We start from the raw sequence: 25938 nt of genomic DNA on the forward strand, positions 1-25938 counted from the left end.
GACAAAAACAACCGAAGAGGGCCAGTCATATATATATGGTATAATAATAATAATAATCGGAGTTTTTGGTCTTCATTGCTGCAAAGTGATCACATGTGAATATAGCAGCTGTGTAGCAGAATCAAGTAAACACACAGCTGATCTCCTGCCACATTTGTGTGCTCAAATCTTTTTGCAGAGTTCACATTTCGGAGATCGTATGGAATTAATATTGTATGTATTGGTGGAATCCACCACAATACGTTGATAATCTTTCAATTTTTCATATTATGATTCTGCAATGCCTCTGGTCTGCTTGGGATATATTTCATCTGGCCTTGACCAATTTGGAATTAGGAACCAAATGATCATTGCATAGCAGCATAACAACATCAACAACCTACCCTTCAACCTCAAGGTTCTCAGGGCAGTTCACAACATTTCAGTAAAATACAAAATATCCAGCATTTTCTAAAAGGGAAAGGTCGTTGGACCATCAATTAGTCAAGCTCCTTAAAAGGAAGAAATTCAACAGTGAGGCTTCTATAAAATACACAGATGATTGCCATCTAGTGACAAAGCAGAAGCAGGTGTTTCCCACAGTAGTACTAACCCTTTGGAACCCTTGCCCCTGTAATCCACAAGGGGTCAATTGTGGCATGCTTTAGAACTTGTTTTAAAAATTTGCTTGCATTTCCTGGCTTAATTTTTATATTGTACTGCTTAGTATTTTGTCTCCAGATTTTTATTCTGATATTGAAAGTACCAGTACATGTTTTGTTTTATTGGAATTTTCACTTAATGGTTTTAGGGTGTCATTTGTTAAAACACATGTTGGAGGTTTTTATATATTAAATGAACTATATACATTGATGAAATAAATATTCCATTGACTGCTTTAATATATGGGTTTTTTAGTTTTGCTATATTGGTATTGGTTTTAGCTGTAGTGTGTGCATGCATTTCTTAAATTGCAAACTGCTTTGTAAATTAAATTTGGCAATTCATATACAAATACTGCATATAAATAAACAATACTGTATTCTGTGGATAATTGTTTACATTTTTGTTTTACTGTATTTTACGGACCTTGGGTTTTTAGTTCTGTTTTGTAATTTGCCCAGGGCTCTCATAAGCAAAGCAGGGTGTTACATTTTAAATAAATTAAAAAATATACACAAGAACAACTCCCATACCAATGTTAATCTTGGCCACAAGCCCCAACAAGATATCTTGGCACTTTGGATTGAGTTGCAACCTTTCATAGATTCATTAGGTAAATTAATCAACTAATGTTTATACTGTAGTTGAATAAACAGTGGGGGCCAATTTTAATTAGTGATCACCTACATTTTGTTTGGTGTTACTACAAGTCAAGCAGTGTTGTGAGCTTAATCATTTATCTTTTGTAGGGCTATTTTGTTTCTGTAATACTTTTTTAAGTTGGCCCTTGCTTTAAACTGTATCTGAAAGCTGTTTATTTCTCTGTTTGGTTCAAAAATATTAGCAATAACTTCCAACATAAATAATCCACTTGATACAGGAAAAATGTATTTAATAAATGACTTATTTTTTTGTAATTTCAGGAAAATAGCATCCTATGCCCACCCCAGCATCATTTATTGTGCACATTGATAACACCTGTTACTTTTTGTCCCAAACTCTTCATCACATCTAATTACTTAAATTTCCACTCTGCTTGCTTACTCTACCATCTCTGAATCTCAGACATTTCCCCGGGATTCTAAAAGTGAGGACTATATTGGTCCATATTGAAGCTTTTTGTTTGCTTGTTTTATATCTGTCATCTAAAAAGTGTATCCACTTGTTGTCTTTGCGTGGACAGGCGGAGTCCCCCACCCCCACCCCAGGCAACTCCCAAGCGGAATGACGACTCAGGATAACATGCTATGGGATTAAAATTGGCTGCAACTTTATTAAATTTCAGATGTAGGGAGACCTTGGCTCAGGCATTGGGCGTTTATCCTTTCCAGTCCCCAGCTCGGGATCTGGGGGGGCATCAGGGTTATCCAGAATGTGTGGGGATTGGGCTGGCTCTGGAGAACATATGTTCAAGCAGAGAGCCCCCCCCCATTTCACTGCCATTGTAGGAGAGAGCAATGACAACCTCTCAGCTGCGTATGGCCAATGCCTCCCCTCAAGACCCCTTTAATGGGGAACCCTGGTATCACCACCACAAGGGGGGCGTGGGTCACCGCTTCACACACACCCACCCACACACCCATTTAGGGAAGATAGACTAAATGATTCCGCCCAAGGCCTGAAACTGCCAAAGTTGTGATGTTTTGCTACGGGGAAGCCAAAACTTGCCAATGAGGTAGGTGGAGGGAGGCCAAAGCCAGCCCGTACTACCAGGAGCCGCATGGGATGGGGGGGGCTGCGCGCAACCACACAAAAGGTGCCCCCATTTGATGTGGGGAGCGGTAATTGCTGCAGACCTAACTGCTTCCACTGTGTGCTTCTCCCTCAGCTGAAGCATGTATGTCACTATTTACAGCAAGGGCATATGAGGTTGGGCTTTGCATCTTTGTAGCTTTATCTCCAATTTTATTCAGGCTGGCATTTGCTAGTTAGAATGCTGACATTCCTGCCAGATGGAAATATTCATTTATACCAATAAGAAAAGAAGCTTACATCCAAGTTTCCTAGCTAGCAGATGTTGAAAGCAGCATACGGGTCATCCCTTGGTCACACACTCTTCTCATATATTCTTTTTCCAATGAAGTTACCGCATTTCAAAAGCAAATTGCAAGGGGAAATTCTATACCTTATCTTGCTTTCTTATGATATATAAAAAATCATTTACTATCATTATTGGTACTGCTGACTTTTGGATTTTGAAGTTTTTCCTTATGGCTGCCTTTGTTTTTTTAAAAATAATAATAAATATTATTATTGTTTAAATTTATTACCTGCCCTTCATCCTAAGGTCCTAGGGTGGGTTACAACAATTAAAACATGTTAGAAGCAGTTAAAACAACTTATAACTAAATTAAAAGCAACTAATTTTTGCTTTAAAATAAATAAAAAAGCAGTAAGAAGTAAATACTACCAGAAGCAATATGTTTCTGAATATCAGTTGCTGGAAACCACAGAAAGGGAGAGTGCTGTTGTGCCCAGGAACTACTGGCAGACTTCCTATAGACCTTCCTGACAAGACAGAAGTACTATTTTGGGGGGACAGGAGCATAGCTGCCAAGTATCCCGTATCCGCCGGGAAAACCCCTTTTTTCTTACCGTTTCCCGGCGGTCTCCCGTTTAGCGGAAAATCCCGGTATTGTCCCTTAAATTGGGATACTTGGCAGCTATGACTGTGGAGGAGAATGCAATTGTTACCCGGCCATTTTTCTGGTGCCGCTTGCCCTTATATGGGCACCAGAAAATTCCGGCGCCGGCGCCGGAAGTTGCGTGACGCGACTTCCGGTGGCACTTTGCCCTTCTATGGGCATCAGAAAATGGCGGTGCCGGCGCCGGAAGTCGCTTTACGTGTTTCCGGTCATGCGCGGAAGTGACTTCCGGCACTGGCACCACCATTTTCTGGTGCCCATAGAAGGGCGAAGCGCCACCGGAAGTTGCGTCACGCAACTTCCGGTCATGCGCGCGCTGCCGATCCCGGATATTTACGACCCGGACTTGGCAGGTATGGACAGGAGGTGGGCAGGTGTGGAGGACTCCCTGGTCTTAAATGGGCTAACTGTGCCCCTGAAGGACCATGTGCACAGCCTAGGAGTCATTTTGGACTCACAGCTGTCCATGGAGGCACAGGTTAATTCTGTGTCCAGGGCGGCTGTCTACCAGCTCCATCTGGTATGCAGGCTGAGACCCTACCTGCCCGCGGACTGTCTCGCCAGAGTGGAGCATGCTCTGGTTATCTCCCGCTTGGACAACTGCAATGCACTCTACCTGGGGCTACCTTTGAAGGTGACCCGGAAACTGCAATTAATCCAGAATGCGGCAGCTAGACTAGTGACTGGGAGTGGCCGCTGGGACCACACAACACCGGTCCTGAGAATGCTGTACTGTTTTAATATTCGGTTGGAAGCCGCCCAGAGTGGCTGGGGAAACCCAGCCAGATGGGCAGGGTATAAATAATAAAAATAAATAATAATAATAATAATAATAATAATAATAATAATAATAATAATAATCTGGTTGGCCACTGTAAAGGGAGAAAGCTGACTACCGATATATGCTAGGGCCAACTTTTTCTGGTATAGCTTGAGATTTCATTGCTTCTATAGAAGGCTGATCGCCAAAGAATTGATGCTTTTAAATTATGGTGCTGGGGGAGACTCTTGAGAGTCCCATGGACTGCAAGAAGATCAAACCTATCCATTCTTAAGGAAATCAGCCCTGAGTGCTCACTGGAAGGACAGATCCTGAAGCTGAGGCTCCAATACTGGCCACCTAATGAGAAGAAAAGACTCCCTGGAAAAGACCCTGATGTTGGGAAAGATTGAGGGCACAAGGAGAAGGGGATGACAGAGGACGAGATGGTTGCACAGTGTTCTCAAAGCTACCAACATGAGTTTGACCAAACTGCAGGAGACAGTGGAAGACAGGAGTGCCTGGCATGCTCTGGTCCATGGGATCACGAAGAGTCGGACATGACTAAATGACTAAACAACAACAAAATAGCCTCATGCATTTATCCTCAAAAAAATGAACCAATCAAAATGGTTTCTCTGGAAAGAAAGAAATACAATTGATATTTTTCTGAGGAAGCAGCTGAGTGAAGTCATCTGGTAAGTGTATCTGTTGGAAAAAGACTTCAGCAACATGGGGAAACCTGACTTACTTCGCAGGAGAAAGCACATTTATATCCTCTCATCACTAAAACATATCTCAAAACCTTTTATTTGTCAGTGGTGGCAGATTTAACATTTAGTTATGAGTCAATGAGTGGTGAGCTATTCAGTTGGATGGTGTGCATTGCCTGACTGCATTGTCCTCTAAGCCTTCCATGACATACATGCATTTATGAATCCACCCTAAATAATAAGTCTGCAGGCTCAGAGAAACTTGGGTTTAAAACAGCAAGGTCTGTCTCCAGTCAGTATACTCAGATAAGGGCTTTATCTGACATCCCTTCCTACCCAGATCTTAACACTCAGGATCACTGGAGCACGCTACCCTTTTGAGAAGAAGCATTTGCGGATTCCCTTTTGTGTTCAGGGCTGCTCAGGTTTGCAGCATGCACCTTCTGCCTTTATTACATCCCCATCCCCTTATCTGGAAGAAGATTGTTTCCCTGCACTTCACTAGTCCCAGCTGGAGCATTTCCTGTTTGACTCAAGCCCTGCTGGAATATATCCACTCCATCGCTCTGTTGTTATCTAATGCCTGTTTGGCAGGGTTGCAGAACTGCTGTTATGATGGCATGAAGAGGAGAAAAGGAAACTGATGTTTGTACTAAATTGGGTAGGATATTGGAGGTGTCTGCTTTCGAGAATTCATTACCAACATTTAGGAGAACTACTTACACAAGAGCACCTTGGTTACAGCAGGACTGATCTCCATATTGCTGTACTGTAAAACATTTGTCCTGGTACCCAGAAGCCACAGAGACAGCAATGGCTCATATAACCAGGCAGCCATGGTGCGGTGCATGGAAGCAAGTCATCTCTTATTACCAGCAGTAGGACATAATTTTAGCATTAATAATTTTTCCAGAATTTCCTATTCGGAAATGGATGGCTTATGCAGGGGGCAGGGATAAGTGGATTGTCAAATAAGGGGCACAGTTGCTCCATAATCAGTTGATTCCATTTTTAAATTAAAAAAAAAGTTGGAAGATACCTTGGAGGTCATAGATTTTACCCTCCTGCTCAGTTGCAGGAATTTTGCAGCTACAGGATTCCTGAAAGATAAACATGCAGCCTCTGCTCAAGTATCTCCAGCAAGGGGTCTTCGTTGCTTTCAGAGTGGGATGGGATAGCCTGGGCACAATGCTATCCAGAATTTCAAGGCAAATGCAGTTCAAGGTCTCCCACGGCAACTTTTTCAAAAAGAATTGGATAGATTTGGTTCAAATCCCATCTCAATTCTGAATTGTTACTGGATTGTTTTTATTGCTTGTTACTCCATGTCACTTGCTATGCCTAAGATGCCCCTGCAACTGCCACAGAGCAAATACTGGTATCTGCTTGGTCCTTGTGGACCAAATTGCCCAACCCCGCTGCATCATCATTATTTATGGACTACTAGTGAAGTCGCATTGGACAGCCAACATTGGCAAATTGCAATAAAATATTAAAAGTAGCAACATTTAGCTAAGGAGTGGCAATGTCACTGCTCACCTGTGTTTCTTGGCAGAGGCATATGAGCTTCTTTTTGCAAAACCCTCTTATTGTATTTTAATTTCGTAACACCTAAAATATTGTAGATTGTGGATAGAAGAGAAAGTCCATTGAACACTTAGTGATTGATTTTTTGCCGGGGGGGGGGGGGGTCATTCATGAAAGAAATGTAACTTTCTATTTGCAAAAGATTAAGCAATTAATGATTAACTCCACCAGTTCCATCACTAAATTCCAAGGTCTCAAAGTAGGACATGGGAAATGTATTTGTTTGTTTGATTAATTAATACCATTTGAACCCAGAGTTTTGGTCAAGACCAGGTCCTCAGCAATCTACTGTGAGGTTCAGAAAGTTTCCTTTCTTGTAACACTTCATGTAAATGTGCGCCAGAAAGCAAGAGAGAAGGAACCGAATGAGAGCCAAGCAGGCAGCAATACTCAAGGGTTTGGATACTTGTTGCCAACTTCAACATGTCTAAAAAAAGCAATGCCACTCAGGCAGGTAAGTGAAGGGCCGCTGGATAGAGGGACCCTAAAATAATTTAATAAAGAGCCTCTGGATGGAAGATTGCATTTTGAATTAAGAAAGGAAGGAATAACAAGTAAGGATGGATGAATCTGTTTTCTCCATCCTTTTTGTTTTCTCTCTTTTACTAATTCAGTTCTCCACATTTCTGCTGCAAACTGCAACAACCCTCATGAACATTTATCAGTATTTTAGTGTGTATTTCTGCTGAAACACAGATTTTTGAATGCAGTTTTCACTAATATAAATAATATTATTAATAATAGTATAATAAAATACTGCATTTTATTATAATTGCCTCTCTGGAGGAAAGGCAGGATATAAATTTAATAAATATAACCTTTTTTTAAAAAAAGTTATTTCCCACCAAAGTATGCATTTTTATGTACACTTTCCCCTAATATATGCATTTTGGTACACATTGCTTGGTCAGAAAACTCCCTCACAACATTCAGAGAAGTGCGAATTTTGAAGGATAATTGAGTTTCAGTTCAAATACCGTACTGGTTTAAGAAGAACAAATCAGGTAGTTTCTCACTCAAATGCAAACAAAATTTGATTTACCTCCCATCCTTAATATCAAGCTAGCAAGAAAAATATTAAACTGGGAGAAGGTTTGTTGTCTTGCCTTGCCATGGAGAATGCCCTCTAGTCAGCAGGACTCATCTTCTGTGTTGTGTTCAGAATGTCATTATAGCAGCATCTGTACACATGGAGCAAACTGAAGCAATTTCACAAGGGCCTAAAATCATGCTGAAAGGAAGAGAAAATGTTTTATCTTACTATGAGTTTATAACAGAAACAGTAACATCAGTTGCAGAAGTTTGATTGGTTTGTTTTTGCTGAATTCTGCCTCTCTACTAATTTAAATTAAGGGCCAGCCAAGGTGGAAGTAGGTTCAGAGATTGTGGCGGTAAGAAGCAACAGGGTCGTGCAGAATAATACCGTTGGCCCAGCGGAGATTGTCATCTGCGATGGAAAGATAGTTGATGTTCTTCCAAAGAGAAACTGGGCCAGACCCAGTGGAGAAAAGGTATGAACTTATTTAACAGTTTAATTGTTTGTGGATTTCTATACTAGCCTTCAGGATCTGTTTCTAGCATGGTTAACAAATAAAACAGTAAAATTGAATAAAAATGCAATCCCAAACAAAAGCAGCATAAAAATACAGATAGAGGACCAAAATTCTTTTAAAAGCCTGGGAGAATAAAATATAACTGTGTAGGTGCTAGGCGAGTCTCCATGGGCATCCTGGCTCCCCACATTTGAACTTGAATTGATATAATGGCTGAAAGTTTTGGAAATTTTATTACTGTAATGAAGTCAGTAAAGTGTCCCATATGGGTCTACAATTTACAAGCAGGTAAAGCATCACAGAGGGCATGACTAGGATTGTTGTTGTTTCGTCATTTAGTCATGTCTGACTCTTCTTGAGCCCATGGACCAGAGCACGCCAGGCACGCCAGGCACTCCTGTCTTCCACTGCCTCCCGCAGCTTGGTCAAACTCATGCTGGTAGCTTCGAGAACACTGTCTAACCATCTCGTCCTCTGTCGTCCCCTTCTCCTTGTGCCCTCCATCTTTCCCAACATCATGCTCTTTTCCAGGGAGTCTTCTCTTCTCATGAGGTGGCCAAAGTATTGGAGCCTCAGCTTCATGATCTGTCCTTCCAGTGAGCACTCAGGGCTGGTTTCCTTAAGAATGGATAGGTTTGATCTTCTTGCATTCCATGGGACTCTCAAGAGTTTCCTCCAGCACCATAATTCAAAAGGATTAGCTAAATATTATTGTTATAGAAAGTCTTGACCATTGTATGTGGAAATGAGCATGCAAATATATTTTATAAACAGGCTCAATTTCCTATATTCTGAAGAATTTAAAATGTCAACAGTGCTGAAAGTTCAGCATTTAATAGCACTGACATTTTGAAGCGCTGTTTTATATGCATAAACCTCCCAGAGTGTTTCATTGTTAATCTGTGCTGATGAAAAAGTCTAAGACAGCTCAAGGTTACACTGATCCCTTTCTTAACTGTGGTTCTAAATGAATAGCTGCTGCTCTAAGGAGTGACACATGGCATCTTTCATATCTGATACATCTTTCCTACACATTACAGTTTTCACAGACAATGACAACAACATACAAGTGCAATTAGGGGGTCTTGTGTAGTATTGCACAGTGGTGGAGTAAGATGGAAGTGATTTCAATTAAAATCCCACTTTAGCCATGAATCTTAATGGGTGACTTTGGACCATTCATAATCTCTCAAGCCCAGGGTCTGCTGCAAAACTCTTGTGAAAATTTAACTGGAAGAAAACATGTATGCCACCCTGAGCTTCTTGGAAGAACAGTGGGATACAAATAATATAAATAGTAACATTAAATTGTATTTATATTTAAAAAAATAGAGAGAGACTGACCTGACTTGCAGGGCCATGAGTCAGGAAAGCAATAAAAATATTGTCATGAAATGCAATATGAAATGTATATAAATCACAGAAGCAACAGCCAAGAAACAGCAAAATCCAACAAGCATAAAACAAATACCCATAACAGATCAGTTATAAGACACGCTGGAATGTCTGGGCAAATAAAAAAAAAGTTTTCAGCTGGAGCTGTAAAAAGATGAAGATTGGCCCCAGGTAAGCTTCTTTGGAGAGGGCATTCTGTACATGAGACACCATTACTGAGAAAGCCTTCTCCCTAGTCGTTATCCTCTTAACCTGAGATGGTAAGGGAACCTGAAGAAGGGCCTCTTATGATGAATTATTTGTTCAGGCAGCATCATGCATTAGTAACCAACATCAGATAACCAAGCCTCAAGCTGTTTTATGAACGAGAAAGGAAAATATATTCTGAAGCATGGTATTAGGAGAGCTTTATGAGGGAGCTTGTGAAAGTGAAATATCCCAACACAAAACATCACATCCCTGGGGGCTAATTCTCCACTCAGTTACACTAGTTTCACGCCATCATGATTCCATTGACTTCACTGTAACTGAGTGGAGAACTAGACCCTATGGTCATATTGCCAGTGCGGAGCATTGAAGCAAATTCACAGTGAATGCATTGGATAGGGGCCAGGGTAAAGTCTTCTCTCTCTTTTTACTTGCTTTTCCTTCTGGGTTAAACTTTTAGTTGCCTGACCAGTGACCTTTAGCCAGTGCCTGTTGCTGATCACAGCACACTCCACATTGCTTTGACTAATAATTAACGCAACTTGCCCTGTCTGTGAACTGTCCATGAGCTGCCCATGAGATTCTTTCAATGCTTGGTTCAAGGATAGATTCTGGCAGAAAAGCTATTGGTTCTCTTTCTATCCATGTATGTCATCTGTGTCAGATATGGCCAGTTGCTGGAACATAAGAAGACCCCTAAATGAGCAGAACAAAGGCCTATCAAATCCAGTATCCTGTTTTCAGGCAAACCCACAAGCAGGATATGAGCGCAACAGCCGTCATCACAATGAGCAGTAATGGATAGGCTACTCCTCCATGAATTTCTCTAATTCTCTTCTAAAGCTATCCAGGTTGGTGACCATCACCACATCCTGCGGCAGCATATTCCATATTTTGGAAATTCCATATGCACGTGTTGAATTGCTATTTAAAAATGAGACTACAGCTCTGCATGACCTGCCACAGGGGCCATTATGAATGATAAAACTTGTTCTACATACAACCTTAGCTGAACTTGGATGGCCTTGTGGCAGTTATCCATGGTCTAGTTATAATCTGCCAGCTAGACTATTGCAATGCATTATATGTGGGGCTGCCTTTGAAGATGGTCCAGAAACTGCAGCTGATCCCAAACAGGGCGACAATATTGTTAGTGAGGATTGGAAGATATCAGTGTATTATGCCACTAGCTATGTCATCTTCACTGGCTTCCAATCCATTTCCAGGCCCAAATCAATGTGCTGGTAGGAGAGACTGTGATAGTGATTTAAACAAAACAAAACAAAACAGGGGAAAGTAGTATTTTTTAAAATTCTTTGGAAATACCAGTACTCGTACAGTAAATACTAGATGTGGTCAATGTTTATTAGATCCTTGTCCTTCCTTGTTACTGTCTGGACGCAAAAAATAGTGAATACTTCTCTGAGAGAGAGTTTGGTTCCTGCTGCCCTTAGAAAGGTAGGAATTAGATCTCAACTGGAGGGGAAAACTAGGCTGGAAACTTCTTGTTATTTCTGCCTCTGAGGCCTCTTTTGCATATTAAAGGTAAAGGTAAAGGTAAAGGTGACCCCTGACCATTAGGTCCAGTCGCAGATGACTCTGGGGTTGTGGTGCTCATCTCGCTTTATTGGCCGAGGGAGCTGGCATACAGCTTCCGGGTCATGTTGCCAGCATGGCTAAGCCGCTTCTGGTGAAACCAGAGCAGCGCACGGAAACGCTGTTTACCTTCCCGCCAGAGCGATACCTATTAATCTACTTGCATTTGGACATGCTTTAGAACTGCTAGGTTGGCAGGAGCAGGGACCGAGCAATGGGAGCTCACCCTGTTGCAGGGATTCGAACCGCCGACCTTCTGATCGGCAAGACCTAGGCTCTGTGGTTTAACCCACAGCGCCACCTGCATTTTGCACATTAATACAATCTAAATCAATGTTTGTGTCTTAAAGCATCTTAAGGGAATGAAAAATGACTGGAGATGAAAAGAGAGACAAGCCTTACTAATTAGGAATGCCATCAGATGTAACTTAACTTCTGAAAGTCAATGTATTTCCAAAAAGAAGGAAGGGACAAAACAATGGCTATGCTTGAATTCATACACTCGTGCAAAGCAGCTAATGAAGCATGCTGTACTCGGTCTTTTAGGAGCTGCAAGAATCTTAATTGCTTCCAAGTAACATGAATCTAACTTTCTCTTAGGAAATTTGAGAAATAGTTGAGCTCTTAAGGCATACGCAAGGAAGATGAGTGTCTGATGAATAATGGTTTGCCACAAAGATGCAAGTTAAAAAAAATACAATTCCTGGCATGTTGGAATTATGGCAGATCTCTTATTGGATGAGTGTTCTAATAAGGTGGAGTGAGCAATAAGCCTAGCAAGAAGTCCAAATGATCTAATCAATTATGAAGCTTTCTTAGAAATCTCGACTGTTGTGGGCCACAATCCAGCAGAGAATGAATGGTTTTAAGAGCTCTTTTAGTCTGCAATGGATTGTGGCTGTGAGTTTTTAAAGTGTTCTTTCGAGCTTTCTATAGCATTCCAAGAAGCAAAATACTAAACTGTGTTTTGAATTAAAATCCAGAGTTTTTAACAAGGAACCTGCACAAGTTACAAGCATTCTATGGACCACACTCATGATGAAGGCAACTTTAGAATGTTCTGCAATTAACCTGCAATTAACTTTCTGCCTACAGATCTTAGATGTTGGAGACCTCGTGGTCATGCCTGGAATAATTGACCCTCATGTGCAAATATATGAGCCTGGACAGCCAGCTGGTGAAGGATTTACATCTGTGACTCAGGCTGCAGCTGCAGGAGGCATCACCACTGTTGTTGACATGCCCTTGTACGTTACCAGAGGGCTGGAGGGAGGGAATAAAGACTTTCCTATTTTAATGCAGAATTCACAATGAGATTTCCCAGGTCAACTCATATAAACTACAGTGTAAGAGTTTATATGTCTCTTCACAATATTATCTAATCCCTCATCCTATTGTAATATTATTATTATTATTATTATTATTATTATTATTATTATTATTATTATTATTATTATACACCGTGCTCCCCAGCCAAAACTGGGCTCCGAGCGGCTAACACTAGATATAAAACAATTGACCCTCAGGAATGGCTTTCCAAGGGGATCAGGATGAGTTGAGAACCTGTGTGTGTGATGTGTGTTTTTCCAAGCAAGTTTTTAATAAACATTTCCCCAATAGGAGACCAAAGAGGTAAAGAAGGGGCAAGGAATTATGCATAACTGAGCATTCTTGCGCTTGCACTGCATCTGTCTTTGTTGCTTTTTAATTATTTTCTTGTATTATTATTATTATTATTCTGCTTTCCATCCCACATGGAAACCAACCAGTTCTCTGTATCATCACATTAACTTTATTTGTACACCCATGTGCTCTGGCCGGTCTTATAGTTTCCTAGCACCTGTAGATAAAGAACACTTTGGGTGGAAGGCAACAGCCGGAGCAGCTTCTGCAGTGCAGGATTTCTGAAACACCATATATAGTCCTGCAGTGTCACCTACTGGTCATATTCAGATACTGTAACCAAGGGTGAATTCCCAGGCTCAATTTCCACACCAGAAATCCATGGTTGGTTGGTTGGTTTTCCTTTTTGAGGCCCCACCAAATGTCTAGACTTAATTATACCACATGAACAAAACACACACACACACACACCAACAGCACTGAGAGTCAGTGTGGTGGTTGTAGTTACTGATTTATCTATCAAATGCATAGCCTGCCTTTCCTGATCATTAGAGGTGGTTCATTATAGGAGAACTGGAGATACTGATGTTTAGATACCCAGCCATTTCACACACTGGGCAACACTGAGTCAGTGTCTGCAGGGGCGTAGGAAAGGGGGGGCAGGTCATCCCATGTGCCATCATGGAGAGGGGTGACAAATTATCAAGGAACAATTACTGTCCTACAATTTGAAAATGCCTACTCCAAAGGTCTTATCTTACTACACTAGGGGCTACTGTATTTTTCGCTCCATAGGACATACCTGACCATAGGACGCACCTAGTTTTTAGAGTAGGAAAACAAGAAAAAAAATATTTTGCTTTCTTGAATTGTCCTAGGCATAACAGCCAAGTCTTAGAGGCCTGGGTGCCTTTTCCCCCACATTAAATATTTGAGAAAGCTTATTTTGCAAAGGGGGGGAAGCTCCATTTTTTTTTGAGGATGAGCTCACAGTTGTGCATCTTTTTGGCAAAGAGGGAAAGCTCCATTTTTGAGGCTCAGCTCAAAGTTGATGAGCTTACTTTGCAAAGGGGGGAAATCCTGTTTTTATGGGGTTCAACTCACAGTTCTGCAGCTTCTCTAGGAAAGAAAGGGACCCGTTTCTAGATAATCTAATCAGCCATCACATGTCGCTGGGGAAACAAGCAGCTTCTCTCTGCAGACAACAATTGAAGCCTGGGCAAGGGGCCTGGGCGGGCCGGGAAGGGAGCTAGCTCTCTTATCTCCCTCCCCGATCTCTTGCAATCAGCTGCTGAGCGGGTCCTTTCAACACTCTCTTTCCCTCTTGTTAGCCTTTAGCTATATATATATATATATATATATATATATATATATATATATATGCACGATCTGCCTTTCACCCCTGGGCAATTTGGCTTCAGGGACCACACATTCGCTCCATAAGACGCACAGACAGTTCCTCTTACTTTTTAGGAGGAAAAAAGTGTGTCTTATGGAGTAAAAAATACGGTATATACAGGTAACTACATATGAAATTTCATGCATATCAGTTAATATCTTGACCCTCCTCCATGAAAATAGCTGTTTACTTGGCCGTTTTCCTATGTCGTGAAGGCTGAAATTTCAACAAAGCCTTTGCTAGACTCTTTTCGGGCACCTGCTAAAAGCATTCTTCTTTAGGCAAGCATACCTAGGTGCTTAAGAAGTTGAAGTAATTTTAATCTTAATATTTTTGCTTTTGTATGTTTTAAAGTAGGATTGTTCATTTTTGTTGATTTTACTGCTGTGATGTTTTTTGTTTTTTTGTTTTGATGAACCACTTAGCAGGTTTTTAAAAATAAATTTTATTAAATAAATAAAATATAAATATAAATAAAATAACACAAGCCAAAACACAATCCATCCTGTAGATTTAAGTATCTGTCCATAGTCGCCTACTTGTTATCAGAGGCTCAGAATCCACATTCCTTTGTAAGAAAATACGAAATAATGTAAAAGCATTTTTGCAGGCAAAAAAAAATCAATTGGGGGGGGATTGACAAGAAATGTTCTACTCTGGGTACCACCTGACCTTTCTATGTCTCTGAGTGTCTGTCTCTCAGTCTCACCTACTTGTTGCTTGTTGAATGCTGGAATGTAAAGTATTTTGAGCTCTTTGCTAAAGGAAAGCCATGATAGAAATATTATTTCTTAAATCAATAAATAAACATTTATGCCTGGTGGAAGCTCATATGGGCATAGGGAAACTCATTATCTTTTGCATGTTATTAGGATCCAATGGCAGAAATTCAAGTAGCTACCACAACCTAACAGAGGCAAATTTAAACTAAGGTAGTGTCTTTGTTGGAACCAGTTTGTGCATGGGTGGTACTGCTTTGGTTACATAAGGAGCCACACTTGAAGAATGAGGTCACTTGTATAGAGGATGTATTAAAGGTGTGTTACAGATTGGCAGCCAGACTGGTCTAGAAATGAACCTGGACAGTGGACATAGTTTAGTTGCCTTCTAGGTAGGAATGGTTCTACAATTAGGCAGAATGAGGCAACTGGCTGCGTTTCTCATAAAAGGGCAGGGAGTGAGTGAGGAGACATGCTGAGACTTCTTGTCTCAGCTGCCATCTGCTCCCTCACTTTGATTATGGTGGTAGTGGTGGTGGAGGAGGAGGAAGACAGGCATCATTTGATGCTCCTAAGTAAGTAACATCTTATTCTACTTCATCCCCTTAACTCAGGTACTGCAGTCCTCCAACCACAACCTTGTTTGCCCTTGAGAAAAAGCTCCAGTCTGCCAAGGGAAAGTGCCATGTTGATGTTGCATTTTGGGGTGGCATCATTCCTGGAAATCAGGTTTGTATCCAGCAATGAAATGGCATCAGCTCCCCTGTGTCTTATGTACTTTGGAGGGAGGGCCGTGAAGGCAAGAGAAATAGAGAGGGCTCCAGAAATGAAAGCGTTCCTTTAAATAGCATGATCCATTAAAAGGAAGAGGCTGCAAATGGATGGAGAATTCTGTCATGTTTTTAGTTATACTAGGGTTTGCTATATTTCAAAAAGTGAAAATCTGGACAGAAACTTTTTTGAGCTTTTCAGCAATTTCCATCTGGACACGGTTTCCGGTGGCCGATTTCTGGCTATGTCCAGGGAATTCCGGACATATGGCAACCCTAAGTTACACTGCACCCTATGCAAGAGCTCTGGAAACAGTACAGTACAGTACAGAGTTTTGAAAATAAGAGATGTGGCTTGAAATAAATCACTTGGCTTGAAATCCCAGTTCTAATTCCATATATGTATGAATGAATTGCAGCAAATTGTTGGAAGTGGGAAATGAACTCTGCTCATCCTCATGGGGATAGGTGAAAATTTAGATTCAGTTTGCATTTAAATTGAAAACTCAATTGTAGATGAATATGTGCAGAAATTGCAAGAGGGCGGAACTTAATATGCAACTCAGCCATTCTTCTGCTTTCTTCATATTATTAGCAAACTTTCCAAGTGCTTTTCCTTGTGTTATCTATTAGGCTGAGCTCCTACCAATGCTGAAGGCTGGGGTTCCTGGATTTCAGTGCTTCCTAATGGCCACTGGTGTGGAGGACTTTTCCCATGTTCGTCTACATGATATACATGTGGCAATGAATGAACTGCAAGACATAGATTGTGTGCTCCTGGTAAGGATCTGAGTTCCTACTCTTTTACTCGCTAGCACCTTTGACATTAAGTACCTATTTTCCATTTCTCTCTTCCAGCGAATCTCCAATCTGGATGGCAACATTTGACACTTTCTCTCCTTGGGCATTACTTTTTAATTTTTTATATATATTTTATTAGAGAATTGAAATATTATACATACTTTTCACCAGTAGGTTATTCAGGTACTATAAATGACACAAAAAAGATGAATAAAGATTAGTTCAATAATTTTTTAAAAAAATGCTAATGTCCACAAATTAGGCCAGACACACACTTCATAGCTGGAGATCAGAATTTTACATTTCTTAGGAATGGTGGTTATTTGCATCTAGAGTACTGTACTTGACGCTTCTTAACAGGCAGAAATTCAACATGTAAAGATTTCCTCTTCACTACATGTTAACACTAGGGAAATGTAGTATCTGTGCTGAATGCTTACCTGTTGCGCAGCTTTTAAAGGTACAGCACCCAAGCCAGAGTCCCACATCTTTTTGCACAATATAGTGACCGCTGAGGACTCCTTATCCCTTTCCCTTCTCCCCTTTTCATTGTATGTCTCAGAATTATATTATATATAGATGGTTTATATGATTTTGTTGTTATATATATGCCAATAAAGGTGTTGAATTGAATTGAACTGACCAATAATGTCAATTCTGCTCCCCCCCCCCAAAAAAAATACTGGCTACGCCCATGCTGTAAGGCCAGGAAATGCAGAGTCTAAAATTACCAAATTGTTTCTGGTACCTTGAGCATCACTCCAAAGATGCTCAAGCTGGCTAACGAACAGTAATACCAGGCAGCTATGGTACTAGAATGAAAAGGTGCTGTTATGATTTGATATATCACAACAGTGTTTAGTTTTTTTAAAAAACAACAGGCAGCCTTCCCTGCTTTAAATTAAGAACTCTTGATGACATTTAGCTTTCATAGGATAGGCTTGTCTGAAACCAGACCACTGGGATGGGGTGGGAGTGAGAAGGAAGAGGAGTATTGTCACATTGCTATATCTTCCTGTAGAATTTTTTATATAAAGTTAAACTTTTTTCCCCTGTTTGGGACTCTCTACACAGTTCCATCCAGAACTGGAGCCAAGTCACTCCCTGCCTGTCCAAGAGGGTAAGTATTATGCTAACCAGTACCTTTACTTTTACCCCACCAGGTATGTCTGCCAGGAGACATGGGAGCATTTTCCCCCTTCATCACAGGACTCTGGTCATCCCTTTGTGTTCTTCTGAATGGAAGTGTTTGCTCAGCTTAGAACTTGTTTTGCACCAACAAAGAAATAGAGAATAGATACCATCAATAGGGCAAATAAAGGAGAGTAGATAGCAAGGAGAGGAGACAGCAAGGAGTCTGGAGCAGCCCTGGGCAGTGAACTGTCTGAAGATACCTGAAAATACCTGAAGATTTCGGAATGGCCTCCCTCTGATGACATAGGAGGGAGGGAGATTTCAGTTGCACAAGAAATGGGCACTATCTTTCTAGGATGTGAAGGGAGCTGGGAACTGTTCCCCTAAGGAGCTCAAGTGCATTTTAATATACTAAAACACTAGAAATAATCTTGCTAGAACCACTTGGTAGGGGCACCAGTATTAACTATGTGCATCTTTAAAATTTTCCCTCCCTTTCCCCAGACACCATGGAGTACAGCACATTCTTGGACACACGCCCTTATACCATGGAGGTGGAGGCCACCATCACCATTGCTGAACTGTGTCTCCAGTATAGGTGAGTATTTCTTTCTGTTAAGCTGGAAATGAGAGAATATGCTAAGGACATTAAAAAGCCCTGCCGCATTACACCAAAATCCCGTCTAGTTCAGCATATTGTTCTCCCAATGGCCAACTAGATGCTTATGGGAGCCCACAAGCAAGACCTGTGTGCAAAAGCTCTCTCCTGGCTTGTGCTTCCCAGCAACTGGTATCATTTTCCAGCTGCCCCGAAAATACCAGGATCACCACAAACACCCTTAAGCAACCACGTCCCGAATTCCCAAGGGTCCTTCCCTTCACTACTGGAAGTTCAGACCGTGTGTCCCTCTAAGACATTTCTTAGATGGATCTATGCCTCCCGCTCCCTTCCTCCCCTCCCAATTCAATATGTCCCCACTTCCTTTTTATATGAAAACAAGATCTGGGTCACTTGAGGGCCCCTAATAAAGATTTTCACTCTTTCTCTGCTCCTCGGTCAGTTGGTCTCTCATAAAGAAACTGGTGAGAGGGTGCAAAGTGGGCAGGGCCTTCCACAAGGTCACTGTCCACATTGTTGCGAGGGGTGCCAAGAGGTCACAGGCACTGAAGAGCAGCTGTTACAGTCACTTGGCTCTGTTTTGCTTCGTTAAGCTGCTGCATCTGAGTCCCTGCCCCAGCCTCTGAGGAGAAGGCAGGGTGGGGGGCACTGATGTAGAATATGTCCCTATTTTCATCTGATGAATGTTGGAGGGCATGTGGTATTCAGAGGCATACCACCTCCAACAATGAAGGCAGCCATAATAACTAGTAGCCATTTTGGCATTCTGCTCCATTAATTTGTCTAATACCCTTTTGAAAGCTGTCCATCACTTGTGATAGTGAATTCCATAGTTTAATTATGTGCTGTGTGAGCACTCTACTCACACTAATTGACTATAGATCTAGTGGTAGATGGCAGAAAACTCTGCAAACCACTGGTTGTAGAAGAGTAGAAGATAGCAAATATTATTCACTGCTGGTTTATGGCATTGTTGAGAAGCTATGCCTGGGTCATGAGGTTCGGGACCAGATAATTAGAACTAGGATTTTAAACTGTTGACATGGATTTTAGGGGGTGGGGAATATTTGGAAACAAATCTGGAAACAGCTTTTTCATGTACAGTGGTACCTCGGTTTAAGAACAGCCCTGTTTACGAACTATTCGGTTTACGAACTCCGCGAAACCAGAAGTAGTGTCCTGGTCTGCGAACTTTACCTTGGTCTAAGAACAGAAACTGTGGAAGGGCACTGGTGGCAGGAGGCCTCATTAGGGAAAGCGTGCCTCAGTTTAAGAACGGTTTCGGTTTAAGAACGGACTTCCATATCGTATCTGAAGAAGTGTACATGCACACGAAAGCTTATACCAAGAACAAACTTAGTTGGTCTATGGGGCACCAAGAGTCGGACACGACTAAACGACGAAACAACAACAACAAGGTGCTACTGGAATATATATTTTAAATATATATATACCGACTGCATCAGACCAACACAGCTACCTACCTGAATCTAAATTGAGAGAGAGATTTATAAAGGTTTAATAATCATATGCTTTTAACTTTACAGGATACCGTGCCACATCGTTAATCTCTCCTCTGCTCAAGCCTTGCCCATTATCAAGGATGCTCGTCAGAAGGGAGCACCAATTACTGTAGAAACTGCCCACCACTACCTCAGCCTGGCATCTGAATGCATTCCTCCAGGAGGCATCTACTACAAATGCTGCCCTCCTATCAGGGACAAGAACAACCAGGTAAGAGCTATGGGAAATGGGAGTGGTCCAATCAAATGGCAAAAAATAAAAAGATAAAATAAAAATAAAGTGATGGCCTAAGAGAGGACATATGAAGTAAGATCTGAGTACTATTAAAAAGAAATGCTTGATAATGTCTGGAATAATTCAGTAAGAAGAATAAGATAAGACAGGAACTTTATATGATCATCAGACTCCACTCGTGTTGAAAGTATAGGTTGTTCTGGATGAACAAAACATGACAGATTATTAAAATGGCATTCAGAAAAGAGTGAGTACACACACACACACACACACACACACACACACACACAATCTTATGCAGTCGACTCCATAATACACCGATCCGAACTATTGTCTAGCCGCACGACATATCAACACAATGTTCAGCTACTTCAATCCATCATATACGTTATGAGAAAGAAAAAGACAATAAAAACAAAAACAAAAAATGTTAAAATTGACAGTGCAAAGTGCATTTGTCTCACATCCAGACATGTTCAAAGAGATGGTAGTTTAGTGCTTAATGTAAGTTCTTGTTCCCTAAGGACCGGTTTAACGAACTCAGCTTAATAAACCATGCTTGAGCACAAGAATCAGACTATATGCTACCTCCTTGTCCCTCTCTTCTTCCCATCATGCTCTGGCTTCAGTGCCTCCATCATGGTTAATTTCAACCACAGTTTCCTGTTACATCTTAACTAGGAAACTATCATGTAATCTCAAACTACAAATATCAGGATAAGATGTTGGTTTTGCATACAGATGTACTGTAACTGGAAACTTTGGTTTAAAATAGCCATAATAAAAACACTGGATCCAGACAAGGAGGGGAGGGCCAAACACATGGGCCTATTCTCAGTTTAATAAACTATGGTTTATTGGTCCTAATAATTGGCCCAAAGTATGAGGCAGGCCTTCCTAAATAAATAAGGGCACTAGAAATGAAAAATGTCAGTTCCTGCACAATACATAATACAAGTGAATTAAGTGTTATTGTGATTCTTTATTGGGCCAGGATGCAAAATCCAGTTCCTTAAAACATTCCAGAAGGACTTGGTGGTGGTGGAGAGGAAGAAGAATCAGCATGGCCACACTATCCTTATCTGTTTCTAAATGCAAATCTTTAGTCAAATAAATTTCCTTTCCATGCCCATTCCTTCTTGCTTTTCCATTCTAAGGAGAGGTAACTTTCAATGGCAGCTCTGCCACTGTTGTTTTGGATGGTGTATTTTAGAGTTGAAAGCTTATCCTAGATCTTTGGTACAAACTGCATCACCTCTGGATGCATCAATGGATTAATGCAGGGGTCACCAATGTGTTGCTTGTGGGCACACATATGCCCACAGAGGCCTTTCCTGGTGCCTACAGGGTCCCCTTTCCCACTCCACTGAAATTAGTGTTGAAAGAAGCATGCTCCTGTCGCTAGTAGAACAGGTTGTGAAGTGTGCTTGGCTGTGGTGCCCACAGCTGTGTATCCAGTTTGCAAATGTGCCACTGGCCCCAAAAAGGGATGTGACCCTTCCTTGATCATTCAATGGCTTCACCTTACTCAAGGAGAACTATAAAAGTATTTCCCTGGAATAAACTCTTCCTCTCATGTCTCCAGGAGGAGCTGTGGGCAGCTTTGGAAGTGGGAGAGATAGACATGGTTGTCTCAGCCCATACTCCTTGCTCCCGAGACTTGAAAGATTTGAACAATGGAGATTTCCTCAAGGCCCCGGCAGGGATTGCTTCACTACAGTTTGGTAATATGTTTATGAACTATTTTATATATGGTGTATTTTTTCTTATCCTCATCCAATAAGCATGTACTGCTAAGAATGGAAAGGATGATATCCTCATATCATGGCCCAACAATATACTACACTGACAGGCAGTATCTCTCCAGAATGTGGGGCCTCAGAGGTCTTTCCCAGTATAGTACCTGCTAACTGGAGATGTCTGGAATAAAAATTGTGACCTTCAGGATGCAAAGCATGTGATCCACCATTGAACTATGGCCCTTCTCAAAGCATGACCCGTCATCCTGTTGTTCCATGTGCCCTTAGTGTCCTCAAGCTAAGCTAACCAATACCCCATTCAAAATGCTCCATTTCATTTAAATTACAAATACTTTAGTTTTTCACTATGTGAAAAGATTGAGATTGAGGTTGAATCCTGACAAGACAGAAGTACTGTTTTTGGGGGACAGGAGGCGGGCAGGTGTGGAGGACTCCCTGGTCCTGAATGGGGTAACTGTGCCCCTGAAGGACTAGGTGCGCAGCCTGGGAGTCATTTTGGACTCACAGATGTCCATGGAGGCACAGGTTAATTCTGTGTCCAGGGCAGCTGTCTACCAGCTCCATCTGGTACGCAGGCTGAGACCCTACCTGCCCGCAGACTGTCTCGCCAGAGTGGTGCATGCTCTGGTTATCTCCCGCTTAGACTACTGCAATGCACTCTACGTGGGGCTACCTTTGAAGGTGTCCCGGAAACTGCAATTAATCCAGAATGCAGCAGCTAGACTAGTGATTGGGAGTGGCCGCCGGGACCACATAACACCGGTCCTGAGAGATCTACACTGGCTCCCAGTACATTTCTGAGCACAATTCAAAGTGTTGGTACTGACCTTTAAAGCCCTAAACGGTCTCGGTCCTGTATACCTGAAGGAGCATCTCCACCCCCACCATTCAGCCCGGACACTGAGATCCAGCACCGAGGGCCTTCTGGCGGTTCCCTCATTGCGAGAAGTGAAGTTACAGGGAACCAGACAGAGGGCCTTCTTGGTAGTGGCACCCGCCCTGTGGAACGCCCTCCCAGCAGATGTCAAGGCAATAAACAACTATTTTACATTTAGAAGACAACTGAAGGCGGCCCTGTTTAGGGAAGTTTTTAATGTTTGATGCTGTACTGTTTTTAATATTCGATTGGAAGCCGCCCAGAGTGGCTGGGGAAACCCAGCCAGATGGGCGGGGTATAAATAATAAATTAGTAGTAGTAGTAGTAGTAGTAGTAGTAGTAGTAGTAGTAAATTAAAGTAATTTGTTTTAAAAGCATGTTCAATAAAGCAAAGATTGGATCCCAAGCATAGTTACTTCAAAATAAATTCCATTGAGTGCAGAATTATTTTCTTTTAGGTAGGTTATGGCTTTCAGACAAAGAAATATTAATTGATCAGATCACTTTTTATAGAATAGTCAAATCATTGATTAAATTTGCATATGTTTACATACAAAAATTCTGAAGAAAATAGCATGAATTTACTTCCCTGGTGCTTCCCCCCCCCCATACAATCACACAATAGTGTGTGTGATTCAATGTGTGTATGTTTGAATGAGTGTCAATGAATGTCAGTGAATGTGTTTATGGGTGATCCAATGTATTACCACGTGGCCATCGTGGGAAAGAACTGCTCACCCCTGGTATAGAACTTTACCAAACATTCAAGTCTCCTTTTTAAGTTGCATCAAGTGATATACTATGAGAAGAAACCAGGGAAGAACAATCTTCTTAACAATAAATTTCTCTACTAATTGTGACTGGAAAATTCGTAGGTCTCCCTCTCTTCTGGACCTCTGCAAAATCCAGAGGGTTCTCCTTCCATGACCTAGTGCAACTGATGTGCAAAAATCCTGCTATTCTGAGCAGGCTGGAAGACCGTAAAGGATCAATTGGCCCTGGGATGGATGCAGACCTGGTAATCTGGAATCCAGAAAAGGAGTTTGAGGTAAGGATGGGAGAAGATATAGGTCATTTTTTAAAATTTTGTGAATAATCTTGGGGGTCTGATATAGAGCCAAAAACAGGACATAGCAAATCTAATAAAATAAAGAGTTACTGTATTACAAACAAAGCCATTACAGAAAACAATAAAGTCAGCTAATACCAAATGAAGAATTAAATGTGTCAGTTTTATGAGACAGAAGTCCAAAGTGTAGTTGTTCTTTGGATTTCTTATCCTTACTTCACTATAAGGTCCCAGGTAAGATAAAACAATGTAAAAAAAAATGTTAAAAACAGTTATAACACTTTGGTCTTGTATGTTTTCAATATAAAAAGGCATACGGTAGCAGAATGGTTGTTTCAATGACCTTAGCAAGAGAGTAGTCTTGACACACTTACCGGTAGGGTGTCAGCTGGGGCATTATTTTTCTCAATTTGGACCAAAGATGCATCAAAACCCTTATTATGGTTATGGTTATTAGCTGGAGAGATACAAGATAGATATTGATTGTGGCAAACATCATGTGTATACCACTTCCCAAGCCAGTGATGGTAGCTCACTGGATGCAGAGTAAATGGGAGTGTGTACTCAAGTTCTGTTTTCACCCTGTGAAACCAACCTTTCTATACTGTACTTTGAAAATTTTATAACTGATGATCTGGAAAGTGCCAGTTCTGATATTCCCATTCTCTTTGATACAACACAGGGACAATAATATTAAGTAGTATACATTATCCTTAGTAAGCAACATTCCCCAAACTAATCTGTATTATAATCATTTTGTCTCCTTCTTTTGCAGGTGAATAAAAACATAATTCATCACAAGGATAAGGTATGGGAAGGCTCATGTTTTCTGCATTCTCCCAGTGTTCCTATTACTGCCCCACCATCCCACCCTCAAAACACCTTACTGTAATTTACTGTGTAATTCATTACATTTTTGGCCTTTACTTAGGGCAGGCTTTACTGTTAAGCAAATGGGACATCCCAAGTGTCATTTTTGTGTTGGTGGAGGCTATAATGAACTGACTGTTTAGTAATCTTCACCTCCATCTATCACTTTGCTTAGCAGGCAAAAACCAACAAGCAAAATACCACCAGGAGGAGTGAGCACAGCCCTCGGCTTTCAACATTCCTTGCCTTTTTGCAGCCTTGACATTTATGGGCTATTCAGTCTTTATCTTTTCCAGGTCAGAAGTTACTGGGTCAGAGGATCTGCCTCATACAAATTTAAATAAGGACTGGCCTTAGTAGGGACCCAACAGGATGCATGTCTATGCTGAAGGAGTCTACACATCATTTTCACATCTGGTATCTTAGATTATTGATTAGTGTCATAACCCTGACAGCAAGCTCAGAGTCAGAGGAGGATGAGCTAGCTGAGGCCAGGACTGCTGCACCACCAGGTTCCCTGGAAGTGAACCGGAGGCTAGTGGAACCTACAGAACCTGAGCCAGAACCCTCAAGGATGCCTTTTCCAAGTCCCATTTGCCTGAAGAGTTAAGTACTTCTTGCTCTACAGGCCTACCCAACAGAATTTACCAGGCCAGCAAGTCACAGAAGAGAAAAGAAGTGCTCCAGGTTAGGGAGTTGGCCCTTTAAGGATACCTACTATTTGGGCATGGAGATGGAGCTTGAGAAAGGTAAACTGTATAGAGGGTTACAGGTAGGTAGCCGTGTTGGTCTGGGTCGAAGTAAAATAAAAAAATTCCTTCAGTAGCACCTTAAAGACCAACTAAGTTTTTATTTTGGTATGAGCTTTCGTGTGCATGCACACTTCTTCAGATACCTGTATAGAGGGGTTCATAAGGCCTCAATTCACCTCTAGTCTTTGTTGTTCACTTAGAGCTTTCTACACCGCTGTATCTATTTTGCCTTGTGAATACCTGCTATGGACAGATCAGAACCACCATAAACAAAAACACATTTACCCAAAGACCTTTGATTCTGCATTCTATTTATCCTTGCTTTTCTCTCTCTCTCTCCCCTCCCTACTTTAGCTAACCCCATACTTGGGTTTCCAGCTTTGTGGTGAGGTCTTTGCCACTCTTGTACGTGGCAGGCTGGTTTATCTGAATGGGAAATTTGCACCCAAGCCAGAAGGGGACCTGCTTGTGACTGAGAGAAAGATGCCTACAAGAGTCTCATCACCCTACTACTAATGAGTATGACAAATGTACTAGCTAAAATGAAGAGCTATACACAAATTTTGGCAGAAGAGAAGCTGGAAGAATAGGAGGGTGGAATCTACACACATACAAAAAATGCTGTGAAAATGATTTTGTAAAAAATGCTTTTGAAAAAAATAAATTGAATTTTGCATAGTTCACTGTCA

The 25938-nt window shown here is 41.3% G+C and overlaps 1 protein-coding gene across 1 annotated transcript; it reads left to right on the forward strand.

The window, feature by feature from the left end:
* The first annotated feature begins 6618 nt into the window (after positions 1-6618).
* LOC118093968 (allantoinase, mitochondrial-like) lies at positions 6619-25938 on the forward strand. Its single transcript, XM_035133834.3, has 12 exons — positions 6619-6801; positions 7701-7858; positions 12194-12345; positions 15454-15568; positions 16243-16389; positions 17485-17530; positions 18049-18142; positions 19711-19897; positions 21507-21645; positions 23434-23606; positions 24403-24435; positions 25604-25938. The coding sequence occupies exons 1-12, from the start codon at positions 6771-6773 to the stop codon at positions 25763-25765; spliced, it is 1437 nt and encodes a 478-aa protein (XP_034989725.1). The 5' UTR covers positions 6619-6770; the 3' UTR covers positions 25766-25938.

Source organism: Zootoca vivipara, chromosome 5, assembly GCF_965207765.1.
Source record: "Zootoca vivipara chromosome 5, rZooViv2.hap1.1, whole genome shotgun sequence".
Taxonomy (NCBI): Eukaryota; Metazoa; Chordata; class Lepidosauria; order Squamata; family Lacertidae; genus Zootoca; species Zootoca vivipara.

Coding starts and splice junctions, on each gene's coding strand:
- LOC118093968 (XM_035133834.3), top strand. CDS start 6,771: ATGTCTAAAAAAAGCAATGCCACTCAGGCAG. Junction 17,531..18,048: donor CTCCCTGCCTGTCCAAGAGG/GTAAGTATTATG, acceptor CCCTTTCCCCAG/ACACCATGGAGTACAGCACA. Junction 21,646..23,433: donor GATTGCTTCACTACAGTTTG/GTAATATGTTTA, acceptor GAAAATTCGTAG/GTCTCCCTCTCTTCTGGACC.